The sequence below is a fragment of the Aulostomus chinensis genome, chromosome 15 (genome assembly GCF_037954235.1).
Source record: "Aulostomus chinensis isolate RoL2024-O1b breed Wild chromosome 15, RoL_Achi_v1.0, whole genome shotgun sequence".
Classification (NCBI taxonomy): Eukaryota; Metazoa; Chordata; class Actinopteri; order Syngnathiformes; family Aulostomidae; genus Aulostomus; species Aulostomus chinensis.
In genome coordinates this window covers 17,376,905-17,390,878 of record NC_141334.1, presented here as the reverse complement: position 1 = coordinate 17,390,878, position 13,974 = coordinate 17,376,905, and the positions used below count along the sequence as shown (strand labels likewise).

At 43.2% G+C, this 13,974-nt stretch overlaps 1 protein-coding gene across 1 annotated transcript; it reads right to left on the bottom strand.

Moving 5' to 3' along the window:
• Window positions 1-591: 591 nt before the first annotated feature.
• Window positions 592-12,705, bottom strand: trpc6a (transient receptor potential cation channel, subfamily C, member 6a). The gene is made up of 14 exons (XM_086225694.1): window positions 12,426-12,705; window positions 11,015-11,343; window positions 9,805-9,937; window positions 9,072-9,372; window positions 8,038-8,223; window positions 5,318-5,482; window positions 4,953-5,196; window positions 4,642-4,869; window positions 4,226-4,490; window positions 3,172-3,367; window positions 2,266-2,469; window positions 2,043-2,099; window positions 1,297-1,372; window positions 592-1,148 (listed from the first exon to the last, which is right to left on the bottom strand). Exons 1-14 carry the CDS (start codon window positions 12,563-12,565, stop codon window positions 1,021-1,023), a joined length of 2,652 nt encoding a protein of 883 aa, XP_086081820.1. The 5' UTR covers window positions 12,566-12,705; the 3' UTR covers window positions 592-1,020.
• Between the last annotated feature and the right edge of the window lie 1,269 nt (window positions 12,706-13,974).

Here is a 13,974-nt window from a genome sequence, read left to right as displayed (position 1 = left end):
ATGGAGCAACTGCAGGTTGTGGAAGATGAAGAGGAAGGACAAAGGTATGCTAAGACTTCCCATCCAGTACCATTCATTGTGCTAAGCTAACTAGCAATCTGCTGGTGTCTTGCTCTCAGCTGTCTCCTGCTCACACAGATCTTGTATCTTCTTGTGTGTCTCTTGGAGACCTGAAATCAAACTTAGTAAGTGAGGAGACTGTTTGTAAATTATATTTACATGTCACAGGGAGCCAGCGCGGACGCTAATGGGTGAAATACTATCGTTTTGTAGTTCTTGACAACACACATACACGCAGCAGAATTTTGGATCAGCTGGACAGTCTTCAGAGATGTACTGAGGCAGACTGATGATGAGGAAATGCAAAAATGAAAGCATGGTTGAGTTTTTTTAAGACAGAAAACGCTTTCTCAACTTTTGCCTATTCAAATCCCTCAAAATGGCAAATTCATTCACCCGCTGCTGTCAGAGAGTGCCGTGCAAAGAGCCTTTTTTTTTAACTCATTCACAGGGTTCAGTGTCAGGAGGAGCTGGGGACTGAACAGTAACCCTCAGCTAATGAAACAGCCACGACAGCGACTGAGCCATGCTGCCAGCACGAATGACCTGAAAATGATATGTGCCTGTTTGTGTGTGACAGTAGTATTACAGTCATGATGATGATCATGACAATTAATTGTTGGACAGAATTTAAACTAACTGTAAAAATGAGTCCATTTAAAAAAAAAAAAGAAAAGAAAAAAGTTTTTATTCCAAAACTGTGTACTGTGTGTTTTTACGGTGAGGTTTATACAACTGATGTTATCAAGGACATTGTGTTCTTGTCTCCAACTGAAATAAAAAAGACTCCAATCATACAAGTAATCAGTTGTATTTCGATGTTATATTCATGTACACGTACTTTTTCTTTTTAACTCTACATGCAGTGACTGTGGATGGATTGAAGCCACTTTAGACTCTTAGCTGCACAGTTTTATGTACAAGTCTTCCCGGAGCCACACACACAGCGCACGTGTGCCACTACGGAGGCGTACTGATCTCGCCCAGCCTTCGCAGCAGCCCATCCAGAGTCTCCATGTTTTGGGATTTCTCCTCCAGCAGCTCGTATCTTAGACTGGAGATATCCTGCTTGATTTCCTTCAGTTCACCTGAGGGGAAAAAAAAAAGACCAACAAATTTTAAGGTTTGAATTTTTTTTTTTTTTAAAAAGGACACCTTTCTGAGGAAGACAAAAACTATAATCCCATAAAAATATACTAATAAAAGAAAAATGTAACCTGAAGTTCATCGAGTTACCTTCTGTGATTTCGTCGCTCTCTCTGTCAGCTTGAGCTTTGATAATGTAACGCTTTATCAGTCGCTTCATGATCTTCTGTAACCAGGAGCAAACAATCAGTATCATAGAGGATATCACACTTTTGTTTTCTATTTCATTTATTATTATATTTTTTTTTAACTTTAATGTAACCTAGTAAAAGTAAAAAAAACAAAAGGTGCCTCATCACTAAAACTCTTCTCGGTCATTCATTGCATATATATATATATATATATATATATATATATATATATATATATATATATATATATATATATATATATATATATATATATATATAAATTATGTGAATATCATAAAAACTTGTTTTTATGCAGATAATACCGACACCTGTAAAAACTACCTATAAGCCAAGTCAGTTCTGAAAATATGGGCATTTAAGATATTGGCAAAAAAAACAACAGACAAACAATGTTACACACACCTACATGTATAAGTTATTAAAATACTAATTACATCAGTGGTGGGGAGCAATCACTGGAAATCATTTTTCATATGTACTTGCATCAGGATGTAAAGCTTGACTTCGTTTGACAGACCAGAGTTTATGACCAAGAACTTCTGTCATGAGAACCGAGTATTTGTTTGACGGTGTGTGAGCTGTGCTGTGTATGAAGGAGTTGAAAGGTGATGAGGGTGAAATTCCCCCCCAGATCAACCCACTTCTTGGGTGAATGTTCTCTCCATCTCCATGACATCTACACACCTGATATCGGCTATTGCTGCTGGAATCACCGTATCCTGGTCTTTTTCCTTCTCCGATCTGGAAGGTAGAACTGATATCAGTTTTACTGAACAGAATTGATGAGAATGTGGTGCTGCTGTTAAACCACCGGGAGGTGCTCAGGTTCCGCTTTTACGGTTATCACTGCGCACGCTGATAAAGAACAAATATAAGCCGCATGGGTCCTGATTGTGATGCAGGTTACCTTATCAAGCTGTGTCTCCATTTTCTCTTCGCTCTTTCCTGCCATCACATATTGCAGCACCAGGGACTTAATGCCTTTAGACAGGCCCAGCATGGATTTGGGACTGGGAACCAAGTTGAAGGGCACTGGTAGCGTCCGTCCCTCCTCGAAGTAGGAGAACCACAATTTGGCACGAGCAAACTTCCACTCAACATCAGCGTCATCCTAAGCAAAGTGAAAAAGTTGGAACAGAAACCAAGTGAGCAAACTGAGTCACAATCACGGGCAGAAGTATTTGACTAATTTAGCTTTTAAGCAGATATGAGCAGCCATGCCACATGTGAGGCTTTGAAACGCGATGTGCTAGCTTAGCATGGAAAAAATGATAAACCGATGCATCTAAAGCTCACTCATTTACAGTTTGTTTCCATTTGTTTCATCAACAACAACAACTAAAGAACTTGTCCAAAAAAAAAAAAAAAAAAGTCATTGTTCCAGGGGCTATCAGGTCAGGCTACCTGTTTCCAGTCTTCAAGTTAAGCTAATTAGCGGCAGGGACATGATATTTTCACATGACCTCAATCTCAAACCTGGGCAATAACGAGGTTCAGCTCAGATCTCATCCCTTTGTAAAAGAGAAAAAAAGGGAACGAATGTCAAGCATCCCAGCGCATTGTTTGTCCGATAAGAAAATATCTTTGTATCGCCTGTTGAACCATGTGGTGATAAAAGCGGGTCAAAAATGTCCTTGAAATGCTGCAAGTCAGGCCAGATATTCCTGCTGGTACAGTACATGGGGAAATGTTCTCGCTAAATACTGTTTTGCTCCTCTTTTGAATTAAATCTATATATACGTGAATGAGTGTGTGTGTGTGTGTATTTAAAGGTGCCCCTGAAGTACATGACAACCTGATCTAATCAACAAACCTCAATCTCCTGGAAGGAGCTGTTAATCATGGCGATGAGCATGTTGAGCAGCACTATCACCATGGTAACGTTGTAAACCCCGTACAGTACGTAACCAATGTTCTCGATGAATTTGTGTCCGTTGTTGATCACGACAGACCTGACCTCAGAAAGTCCAAATATAGCCCAGAACAATGTCTTGAAGCTCTCCTCCAGGCTGGAAGGGACACAGAGGAGGAAGCAGAGGGAGGCCAAAGTTATTTTAAAATTCAATTTTTTTTTTTATCCATTTCCAAGCTTGCAGGCTGATCAGAAAGGAATCAAGACAAAAAATATCACCAGATCTTTTCCTGAGTTTCCTGCTGTTTTTCTTAGAGACTCTCCAGGCCTCCTAAAACCGTCGGAATGAGACGATGATTAAGGAACCACAACAAGGCTCGTCAAACCTCTGCCCCAGACGCAGTTTTACCTCGGGCAAGGAGGATCATGTAAAATTTACCAGGATGATATTCGTGGTGTAGTTTGTGCCAAGGAAGAAGCCACACAATTTTGGCACCAAGTCTCTTTAACATAGAAACCGCAACGTTTTACTGTGGTGTTACAACTGGGCTCAGGGGGCCAAGATAGATCTGATAAAAATACTGTAAAGAACAACAAGACTAATCCCCTCACGGTGGCCTGGAGTTGTCTCTTGGCTTTGACCTTAGCCAACATCCGACTTGGGAACCCATTTTGTCTGGAGATCCTGGTCTGGTTGGTCCATCTTTCATGTTGATGCCTTCATGAATGTTCTATGTACGGGGTGACTCAGGACGGAGTCAAATAATATCACTTTGGCCAATACAATAAAAACTACAAGGTCAAGATCCTTGATCCACGCTACCCCCTCCCCCCCCCCCTTCACCGGGTTCTCTGATAATGTGCCTGCTAGTTCTATTGACAGAAACACAATAATATGGATAATTGTTCAAATTGACTATTCACCAACAGTAAAACCCCACTTGCAATGTAGAAGCCAGAGAAAGCAAAGTGAGTGTGTGTGTGTGTGTGTGTGGGGGGGGGGGGGGGGTCTTACGTGGTGAAGGCGTCGTTCTGCTTGGCCCCCAAGTAGTAGGAGTACAGGTTGAACATGCCTATCATGAACGCCAGAAACACCAAGATGAAGATGACCATGAACTTGAAGATGTCCTTGACAGTCCTCCCTAAGGAAATCTGCAGCGGACCGAAGCTCTCGTTAGCGGGGAGGATGTAAGCGATGCGAGAGAAGCTCAGCACCACTGCGACGGCGTACAGACCCTCCGATACCAGCTGGGGGTCTGACGGTAACCAGTGGATTCGTGCTGCAAACACAGTGTGAGTGAGTCTCTAACATCCCAAGCAGTTTCTAATATCTAAATGAATGGTTTTAGATATTTGTGTAGGTTCAGCAGGCTGATTCTAGCACTTGACCACAACTCTGAACAAAGAGAGGTGTCTGAAGTATTTGCTCACCCAGTGTGAAGTAGTGGATCTCAGGGGGTAGTGTGACATTGATCAGTGTTGTGTAGTGTGTGTGAACGAAGGTCTGGGCTATGTCAGCATGTCTCAGAGCAGATAAACGGCAGCTGAAGGAGGCAATGAAGATGGCCAGCATCCCAAAGTCAAGGAAGTTCCACGGTTCCATAAGGTACTCGCCCGGGCCCTGACTCCAGATCTCCTTCACTTCAGCCCAGATCATCCCTGCAGCAGCACGGGGCCACCAGTCAAATGATGTACAACACAGACCTGGGTGAGGTTTATCCTCCAGGTTGTCTTATTCTCACCCATGACCCATGAGATGATGAGGATCTCCATCCACGTCAAGGGTGTTGTGGTCATTCTGTAGAGCAGCAGAGGGTCAGTGTTGAGTCTGGGTCCTCCTGGCACCTGATGGTGGGTCATGTTAGGCAACAGGGTGGTGCCTGCGAAACGGTCAGCTGCATTCAAGATCAAAAGACCCAGGAAAATTGTGAAAGATGAAGCATGGGCCACAAACTTCATGAAGGGACTACGCATCACCTTCCCCACCTGAGTGACAGAGATTAGATGATGGGAAGATGAGGGGAGAAGGTCGTGCAGGGAAGTAAATGTCGCGCTCAAGCGCTTGGGAAATCATGAGAAGCAACTTTGTCAAGGTTACGTTACGTACTCTGCTGCATGGAGCGATCCAGTAAGCCACAGCCAGGCCGGGTAACCCCATGGCCACAGCCAGCACCACCAGCAGCTTGATGGCAGTGGTTTGTTGTCTCAGGCCGGGAAGGTTCTCATACCAGATACTCAGAAGCTGCTGCTGGCAGTTTGGATGAGCCACAAACTGAGGGGCACAGACAGAAGAGAAGGATGAGGGATTAGGATTATAATACCGCTGCTGTCAAATATCCGCCATACTTTTAAAGTACTTTGAAAGTATCGAGACACCTGCGATGATTAAATGTAGCTGTTTGTGAACTTAACACGTGTAGGATCATTAAAGACAAATCAGTTTTCCATTCCGCACCAAATGACTTTTACACGCTGCCATTATTTTCCAAAAGAATTAAATGAGTGGTAACCCTTTGCTGACTGTCATTGGAACATTTCTGTTTGTCAAATGTGTTGTTACCACACAACATTGTAGCTCCAACTCAAGGAAATATTGAAGCAAAACTTCAACCAAAGAAAGTGTTTTGTTTTATTTTGTTTTCTAATCACAAATGCAGTAGAAGTTTGGAGCTCACAACAGCGAAGTGTATCCAGCTACATATACGTAGCTGGCTCTTACTGCATTCTGGAGTCACAAAGAAGAAATACGGGGGTGAAAAAATAAAACATCAGACATCGATTTGTACTCTTCTACACTTGTGAGTACAGTTCCTACATTCTGTCATGATCCCTGTCTCGTGTTCCTGTTTTACTTTGTAGTCGTGTCCTGTCTTCCTGTGCTCCCTTCCGTGTTTACCTCCCGTGTCTCACCTGAGTTCACCGCACCACCTGCGTCTCATTTAACCTCAGTGTTTCCCGTTGGCTCTCATCGGATCGTTGTGTTTGTGCTTGGTTTTGTCACGTTCCCAGCTCCTCCCTGTGTCCAGTAAGTTTTTGTTGATACTCCGCACTCGTCCAGGGGTCCGTTTCACAAAGCAGGTTCATGAAACCCTGAGTTTAATCCTGATGTCCGAGTTGATCTACCCTAAGATAGAAAACTCCGAATTTTCGGATTCAGAACAGCGGATTTGAATCAGTTTGATCAACTAGGAGTAGGTTCACCTGGGGTAAGGCGCGATCACGACAACTCTAAAAAGCCAGTATAAATGGAGCCCCGATTCACCGAGTCACCATGGCGACGGAGAAGAGGAGAGCTTCGTTTTCACGTCAGTGGAGTTGGAAAACTTGATGCGATCATGTGAAGAGTTCCAACACGCGTTTAAAAAGAAGTGCAACACCGCTGCAGCTGCAAAAGAGAGAGAGATGGCGTGGAAGAACATTGCTGCTCGGGTCAATGCGTGAGTTTAAATGTGGTCCTTTGCAATCGTGATTATTACGGAGGAAAACTGCTTACACGGTAGCGCATTAATTTATATGGTTTAGATGCAATACCGCGGGGAGAAACGCCCTTGGCAGCAACTTAAAATGAAGCATAACAACATGATTCAAGCAGGTCAGACCATCTCAGGGGTTCCCCATGTTCTGCATTGTAAATTGAACATTAAGTGGCTGTTTGACTGTGTACAATAGTTGTTTCATCCCCAACAAAACGCTGGTTTCATACACAAATGTCTTCATCGATATCATGTTCTGTTAAATAATTAAGCCTATTTAAACTAACACAGACTTCTACTCAGCCAACAGAAAGAAGGCAGATGCCCGTAAAAAGGGTGGTGGCCCAGGAGCTGGCCCTAAGCCAGAGTGTAGGAAGGCCAGTGGCTGAGGGAGTTCATCCTTAGAACCCAACCCCCAAGACACCAGTGCCTTCATAAAATGTAATATGGCTTGAGATATATATATATATATATATATATATATATATATATATATATATATATATATATATATATATATATATATATATATATATATATATATATATATATGACGTGAGAGCATGACTACGACTGGTGATGTTGCAAATGTAAGGACGGAGGAGGTTGTGTGTATATAGACGATGGACTGATGTGAAACGGTACCGACACTGTCTGGAAATGCAAGAACGTCCGCGCGCGGTCTGATCACCATCTCTCGATGAATATTTAATTCTCTGCACAGCAATGCTGCACCTTCATCCACGCGATCGTCAAGAAAAGGACATGCCATGTTTGTTGAGAAACTCGCCTGCTGATGAATGAATGCGGAAATCAAATGGAGGATGTGGCTCTGAAAGTGGGCGGAGACAGCGAGAAACTCGAGGTTCATTGACAAAAACCTGGTCCCGACCAGGTTAGTTTCATAGCGTCTGTTACTACGGTAACTGACCGAGAGCTTAAGTTACCACTGTCTGTGAAACAGGCTGGAGTGAACCCTCTTTCTCTGGTTTGAGTTCCCTCCCTTTGTGAAACGGAAAACTCTGTGTTTTCCTTATTTCAGGGTTAATAGACCCCGAGTTTTCACTAAACCCGCTTTGTGAAACGGACCCCAGGACTTAGGCCTGTTGACCTCTTCGTTTGACACTTTGTTTTCTTCCTTGCGTTGTTACTTTGCCTTTTGAGTAAACACTTTTTGTTGAACCCCTGCCGTCTCGCCCTTGGGTCCCGTTTCCCCGCGTCTCTCCCTTGACACATTCAAACCAGCAGTTTTAACAGGATGTCAAACAAGTTGCTGCCTGGCTTGAGAAGTTTGAGTCTAAAAAAAAACAACGTCTTGCCTCTGTTTCGTTACCTGTCATGCGACCACACTGACCTTTTTGACATCGTATTTTATAGCTAATTTGAGCCGTGTGAGGGAAGGACGGCCTGGTAGATCATAGCAGTCTCCAGAGTCGGTTTCTCCACTGAGTATGGCCTCCACCTCTTTGGTGCTGCGACACAGATCTAGAAGGCCTACCACAAAGTCCTTACACTGGCTTGACAAGCGGCAGTAGTCATTCTGCAAAAAGAAAAAAGAAATGACCTGTAATGACTAAAATCAATGTCACGTGAATTTGAAATATTTGAACACCTGTGCTTAGGAAAAGCTAAGATGCTCAAAACTGTGTGTGTAAAAAGTAAACTCTCAAAGCATACAGATAATAGGCAACTATTCTTTTCAGGTGGGGGATTTTCAAGCTGAGAGAGAGCAGGGTTAGAAAGTGGCAATCAGAGCATCAGTTCTGTTGGTCAGTTTCCTTCTGCTACATATGTTCATCCAACCACGTTCTACATTAACACTTGACGTGACATAAACATCAGCTCCCGCTGAAACAGGACACTTCCCAGAAGCACTCAGACGTTTGCTTATACAACCAACACAAAGCTCATCCTGTTGATCCTCTACCAAAAGACTCATTATGTTATGGTCCTAAGGCCGTCTTCTCTTCATGCACCACTTTTCTTCCTTCTCTAGACTTCTCGGTAAGAGTCACACTATCGGCTCCGGATGAACCAGATCATATCATCGGGAATTAGGATGCCTCCAAATCTTAACTTCAAGCAAAGAAGAAGAATCAAGATTGCGATGTGACTTTCATGCGGTACAACATGATGTACGAGTGTTCAAACAAGTGGCTCCGTCTGCGTCCTGACCTCAGGCTCATAAAATATTGTCTTAAATCATAAATTTTCTGGCACCCAGTTGGCTGCAAAATATAAAAGATACTTGTTTGGGCACTTGAAGAGGAGCTGGTTCACAGTAGCGCCACCATGTGCCAAGTGGACTGAGCTGGCAGGCTGGTGGATTTTTTTGCTTTATCTGTTGACTTTTACTGTTAATGATTCTGTCTGTGTTGCATTTTTTACCTTAAACTCCTTCTCAATGTTTGCCAGCATGGCGAGCTCATTGCTGAGCTCCAGGGCTGCCAGCACCGGATCCTCATTGAACAGGGAGAGGTAAGCTGGACTGGCCAGGCCTCTGTAAGCGTTGATCCTGGACCGTGAGTGGCTGAAAGAATCAAACTGCTGCTGATAGTTGCAGGAGTCACAGCCGCAGAAGTAGTCGTGAGGAGGGTCGATGCGAGCCCCTTTGCTCAGCAGGGTGTGAACTATCTCGTACTCCTGGCAGTGCGCCGCAAGGATCACTGGAGTCACGTCGTGAGAAAACCTGTGGGAATGTACACACACCAGATTCATGCCGCTGCATTTTCACCAAGCGGCCTGGATAGGAAAGAGCCAATCAATGTAAAACTTAAACGGAATAGTCAACGCCAGTGGTGGTAGCCTCGCAACTGAAACCCTCAGCTCCCCCACCACTCCGGCTCTCTCCTTGTGTTAATATTCTGCTATTGTTGGCTCTGTGTCAGACCAATCATTCATGTTTGTTCATAAGTAGGATTCGTTCTTCCAGCTGAATTTTATCCTGCTTCTCAGATTGTTTGAAATCTCCCCGAACAAAAAACAGCCTTTCTCTGCCCAATCCAGTCATCAGTTACATAATTTTTTTTTGGGGACGTCTCTAAATTCTGAACCTCATACAGCGTTCAGTACAGACAGAGAGCACCCCCCCCCCCCAAAAAAAAAAAGTTTAGCATCTTACCTCGTCCCATCTTCATCATAAGCATAGAAGTCATCCAGCATGTCTGCTTGAGCAGGACTCGCTGTCAGCCGACGAGCATCTGTAAATGAGGGGTGACCCAGCAGGGCCTCCGTGATGCGAACATAACCTTTACCTACGACACACAGACCCAGGGATCAGCTTGTGGGCTTCAGTCAGTTGTTGCTTTATCTTTGCTGTGCACAAAAAAACCCAAACTACCATGCCGTTCTTATGCCTACTTTTGGTCACACCTTATATCTGCTCAACAGTCAAAGAAATCCACCTGCATCGCTAATAACCAACAACGTCAATTCTTTAGTTTTACTTTTTCTTGAAATTCACAGTTTCAACTGTGATTTTTGAAGTAAATCTCAATTCAACTCATTTCATCAGAAGAAGAAATCTGTGAATTAGAATCCTTATGGTCATCTTGTGTCCTCAACTTTGCAGCATTTTAAGGCATGAAAATCAGTTGTGGGAAAAGTTTGGTTGGTTTGCTAAAAAAAAAAAATTCTCTTATCCTTAATTAAGTTAATAAAATCCATATAAAGATCTCGCCACCATTAACTGGAATAAAATACAACTTGTGGAAGCTATTAATAGAGGATTGAAATAACTAATAAAAAAACTTTTCTACAATTTTAAGTAACTTTATTTGTTCAGGCTCCAAAAGCTCCATTAAGGCCATTTATGTTTTTTTTCCCCATAATGATCTTTTTGTGACGGCATGAAAAGCACATTAAGATTCACATCAATGGACCTCATTCACAATGAGACCGTGATGACGTTCTTATTCGCCATGGGAACGTTTCAACCTAAATTTAGTCTTACAGACTGAAAGCAAAGCCTATTTGTAGGACCTTTCTCTCTGCACTTATTGTGTTCCTCTTATAACTGGTAATCAGCCGGCGTGCAGAGACTGTGTTGGAAGCCATGAACCATCCACCCAATCTCCTCCACATAGATGCTTTGTGCTCTGGAGCCTAAAGCCTTTGAGACGACTTCTCCCTTGGTGCTTTTGCATGCTGTCGTGGCGTGCTGGGACAATCGTTGATACGGTTACCGGTGGCGAACACTTGTGCATCTACAAAAACGTTCAGGGCAGGTGACCTTCTGACCTCACTGATGAGGGTCCTCTTCTTCCTCAATACAAGATGAAGCCTTATTAAAGTGTCCTGTACACACACATACACAAACAAACACATCTTACTGATGGCTAATAGGAGGGCATCGCCCACTCGGGCCAAATCCTCCCTCCCCAGCAGCAGCTCCGTCACCTCCAGATGTTCGTTGGCTACAGCTAGCTGCAATGCATTCTGGCCCATGTAGTCCACAGCGTTGACATTCAAATTTGGCACGTGGAGAAGCATGCGGCGCACCTCTGGTATGTTTCCGTATTCAGCTGCTTCAAGGAAACGTTGCTCAATATCTGACAGGTTGACTGAAGGAGCAGAGAACATGTAGGCAGGACCACGAAGAGCCTGGCGTCTCTTAACGGCACTGAGACGAGCCATGAGTTGTCTCTCTGAGCTGCTGTGGCTGCCAGAATGTCAGGGGACATAAACAGTCAGTACATATCGTCCCCATATGAACTTCTGTAAACACACAAAGCCACGCTTCAGCTGCTCGCCAGGAGTTTCACATCCCACAGAAAAACTCTGCTAATATCTGTACGACCAGAGCTTTAGGATCTGGACCTGACTGCTGCAATACATCATTTCTAACTGGAGAACCTTCTAGAAAGACTTAAGGTGTGGGGTTGGAAGTTATACAGAAGAAAATGCTGAAACGTCAAATCAAACATGAACTATTTTGTAGTCTCACTTGCTACGCAGCAGTTTAAATGTGTATTAAATCAAGTGTGTGTAGATACCAATAGAAACAAAATGTGCAAAAAATATATCCCTGATTCTGACATGAGCACATAGACAAAACACAACTTCATAACTATTTTCAAATAAAAATAAAGACAAGCTTTAAACTCACATCACACAAGTTGCAAAGCAAAGTGTGGCTCCAATTTCACATGAATAAAATGTTAGTACATTAATAACATTCACAAAGGCTCCTTCTCTCGCTGTTCAGAACTGTGGAAACATTTCTCTCTGTTCCTTTCACGGTACATGCCGAAAATATACCATGAAATTAGCTGAATTTTAAAAGTACTGATGCAGCTTTAAAAATAAAAAATGTCATTTTGACCTCCTGACCACGGATTCCTTTTTATGACTGAAAACCGCACTGTCACACCCACAAGTAGCCGTAACTCAAATGAGATGAACGTTGCTACAATCATTTGAAATCATTATCTGATGCTCAGTTTTACTTTTTCTCCCCATTCCTTGCAATTCGCTGATAATCTGCAAAATTAAATGGCACACCCATACTTGTTTTGATTACGATATTTAGTTTACAAGTGTTGTTATTTGTAATGACAATATAAAAGGCAATGGATCAACAGAGACGATATACAGTATCTTACCGTTTACATGAATTGTGTGAGGGTCAGTGAGGTAGATTACAGCAGTAAAAGCATGAATATGTTCATAAAATCTGCAGGAGGTGAAGGGAAACACGTGTCTTGTGTAGCGAACACATAGATGATGTTGAGCCGGACTCACCCGAGACATCGTCCAGGACAGCAGTTCTCCTCGGTGTAGTCATCGTACATCAGCAGGTTGTCCCGGCTCCGGGCCCTGGGGCTGTCAGTGTAGCCTGCAGGGCGGCAGTTCACATGAACCGCTGGCTGCCTGCAGTTCATCCTGCTAATGATCAACAATGGAGGGTCTGCTCACCACTTCATATGAGTCAGTCATCAAACGTGTGTGTGGCAGGACACTCCTCTCTCTGTCTCTCTCTCTCTCCCTCCCTCTCTCTCTCTCAATCTCTCCTTTTCTGTTTTTTGTATCTTGAGAAAGAATGCATCCTTCTGGGTCTCACTATACTTTTATTTACATGACTCTTTGTACTTCCGATGTGGAGGTCAGGTCGATGTTGTGACTGAACACACACAGATTATTATCATAGTCGTTCCACTTGAATCTATAGACCTTCTCTGCTCTGGTCTAGACATTAGAAAAAACACACGACTTGGCATACATGAAGTTCAGAAATAGAAAAGTATCCCCTACGTTGTGCTCTTTGTTTTGATGTTCAGACCATAATAAGTTATTATAAACTGCAGTGTTTACGCTCTGAGTTTGTTCAGTGTGTGTGTGCATGTGTGTGTGCGGGCACAGGGGTGACTGATGAACAGCAGATGAGATTCCTCAGGGTTTAAATTCCCAGTAGACTACACTTCCTGCGTGCTCCCACTCTGCATGATTCTCATCCACTGTGGGAAAACGACATCCCACTTTGCACACACACACGTACACACAAATGTGCGCATACAAACACACACACACACACACACACTAATACACATTCTTTTATACATGCGTGGTGAGTACCCAGTCTTAGAGCCTATTAACATCAACACTTGTTATTTTTAGCCTCTCGTCTGATTCTATAGTGGGCTCCTCTCAGCTGTGGTTTTGTTTCCCCTCCCCAGCTGTCCAATTTCAGCTGAATTTCACCTAAAACCCTCGCAAACATCAAAGAAATCTAGGAACGTGAAGCTATCTGATAAAGCAGGGCCTCTGATGTCTGATTGAGGCAGTAAAATTGCCTTTTAAGGGCCGGTTTGCTGGAGATTAGTCACTTCCAACTTTTCATGGCATAAGAGCTTCACGTTTCATTGGAAAGTTGGTGGAAGGGAGACAAACGCTGACAAATGTCATCAGTTTTGTTAAGCCCTCTCAGAGCAGAGAACAGATCTAAACACTGTCAACTCAAACATACGCAGTCTTATTAGGGAGCTGCTCCTATCTTTGTGTACGACTCCACATCTTTCATGATGTGAGTTACAGACTTTGGGAGGATGTTTGGTCTGTCATGGCTGACCTCAGATATTTCAGTGGCTATAACTCAGTTTGTACATTTGACACATTTTTTTTTTGGGGGGGGGGGGGTGTCATATCAACTATTCTTGCCGATGTAAACACTCCAGACCACCCAGTGCGCCTGTGTTCTTAAAGATTTAGCACTATGGTAACTGTTAGCAGGTGATATTGTTATTTGTAACAAACACAAAGACCAAACATCATGAAAAGGGAGCGCTTTATTTAC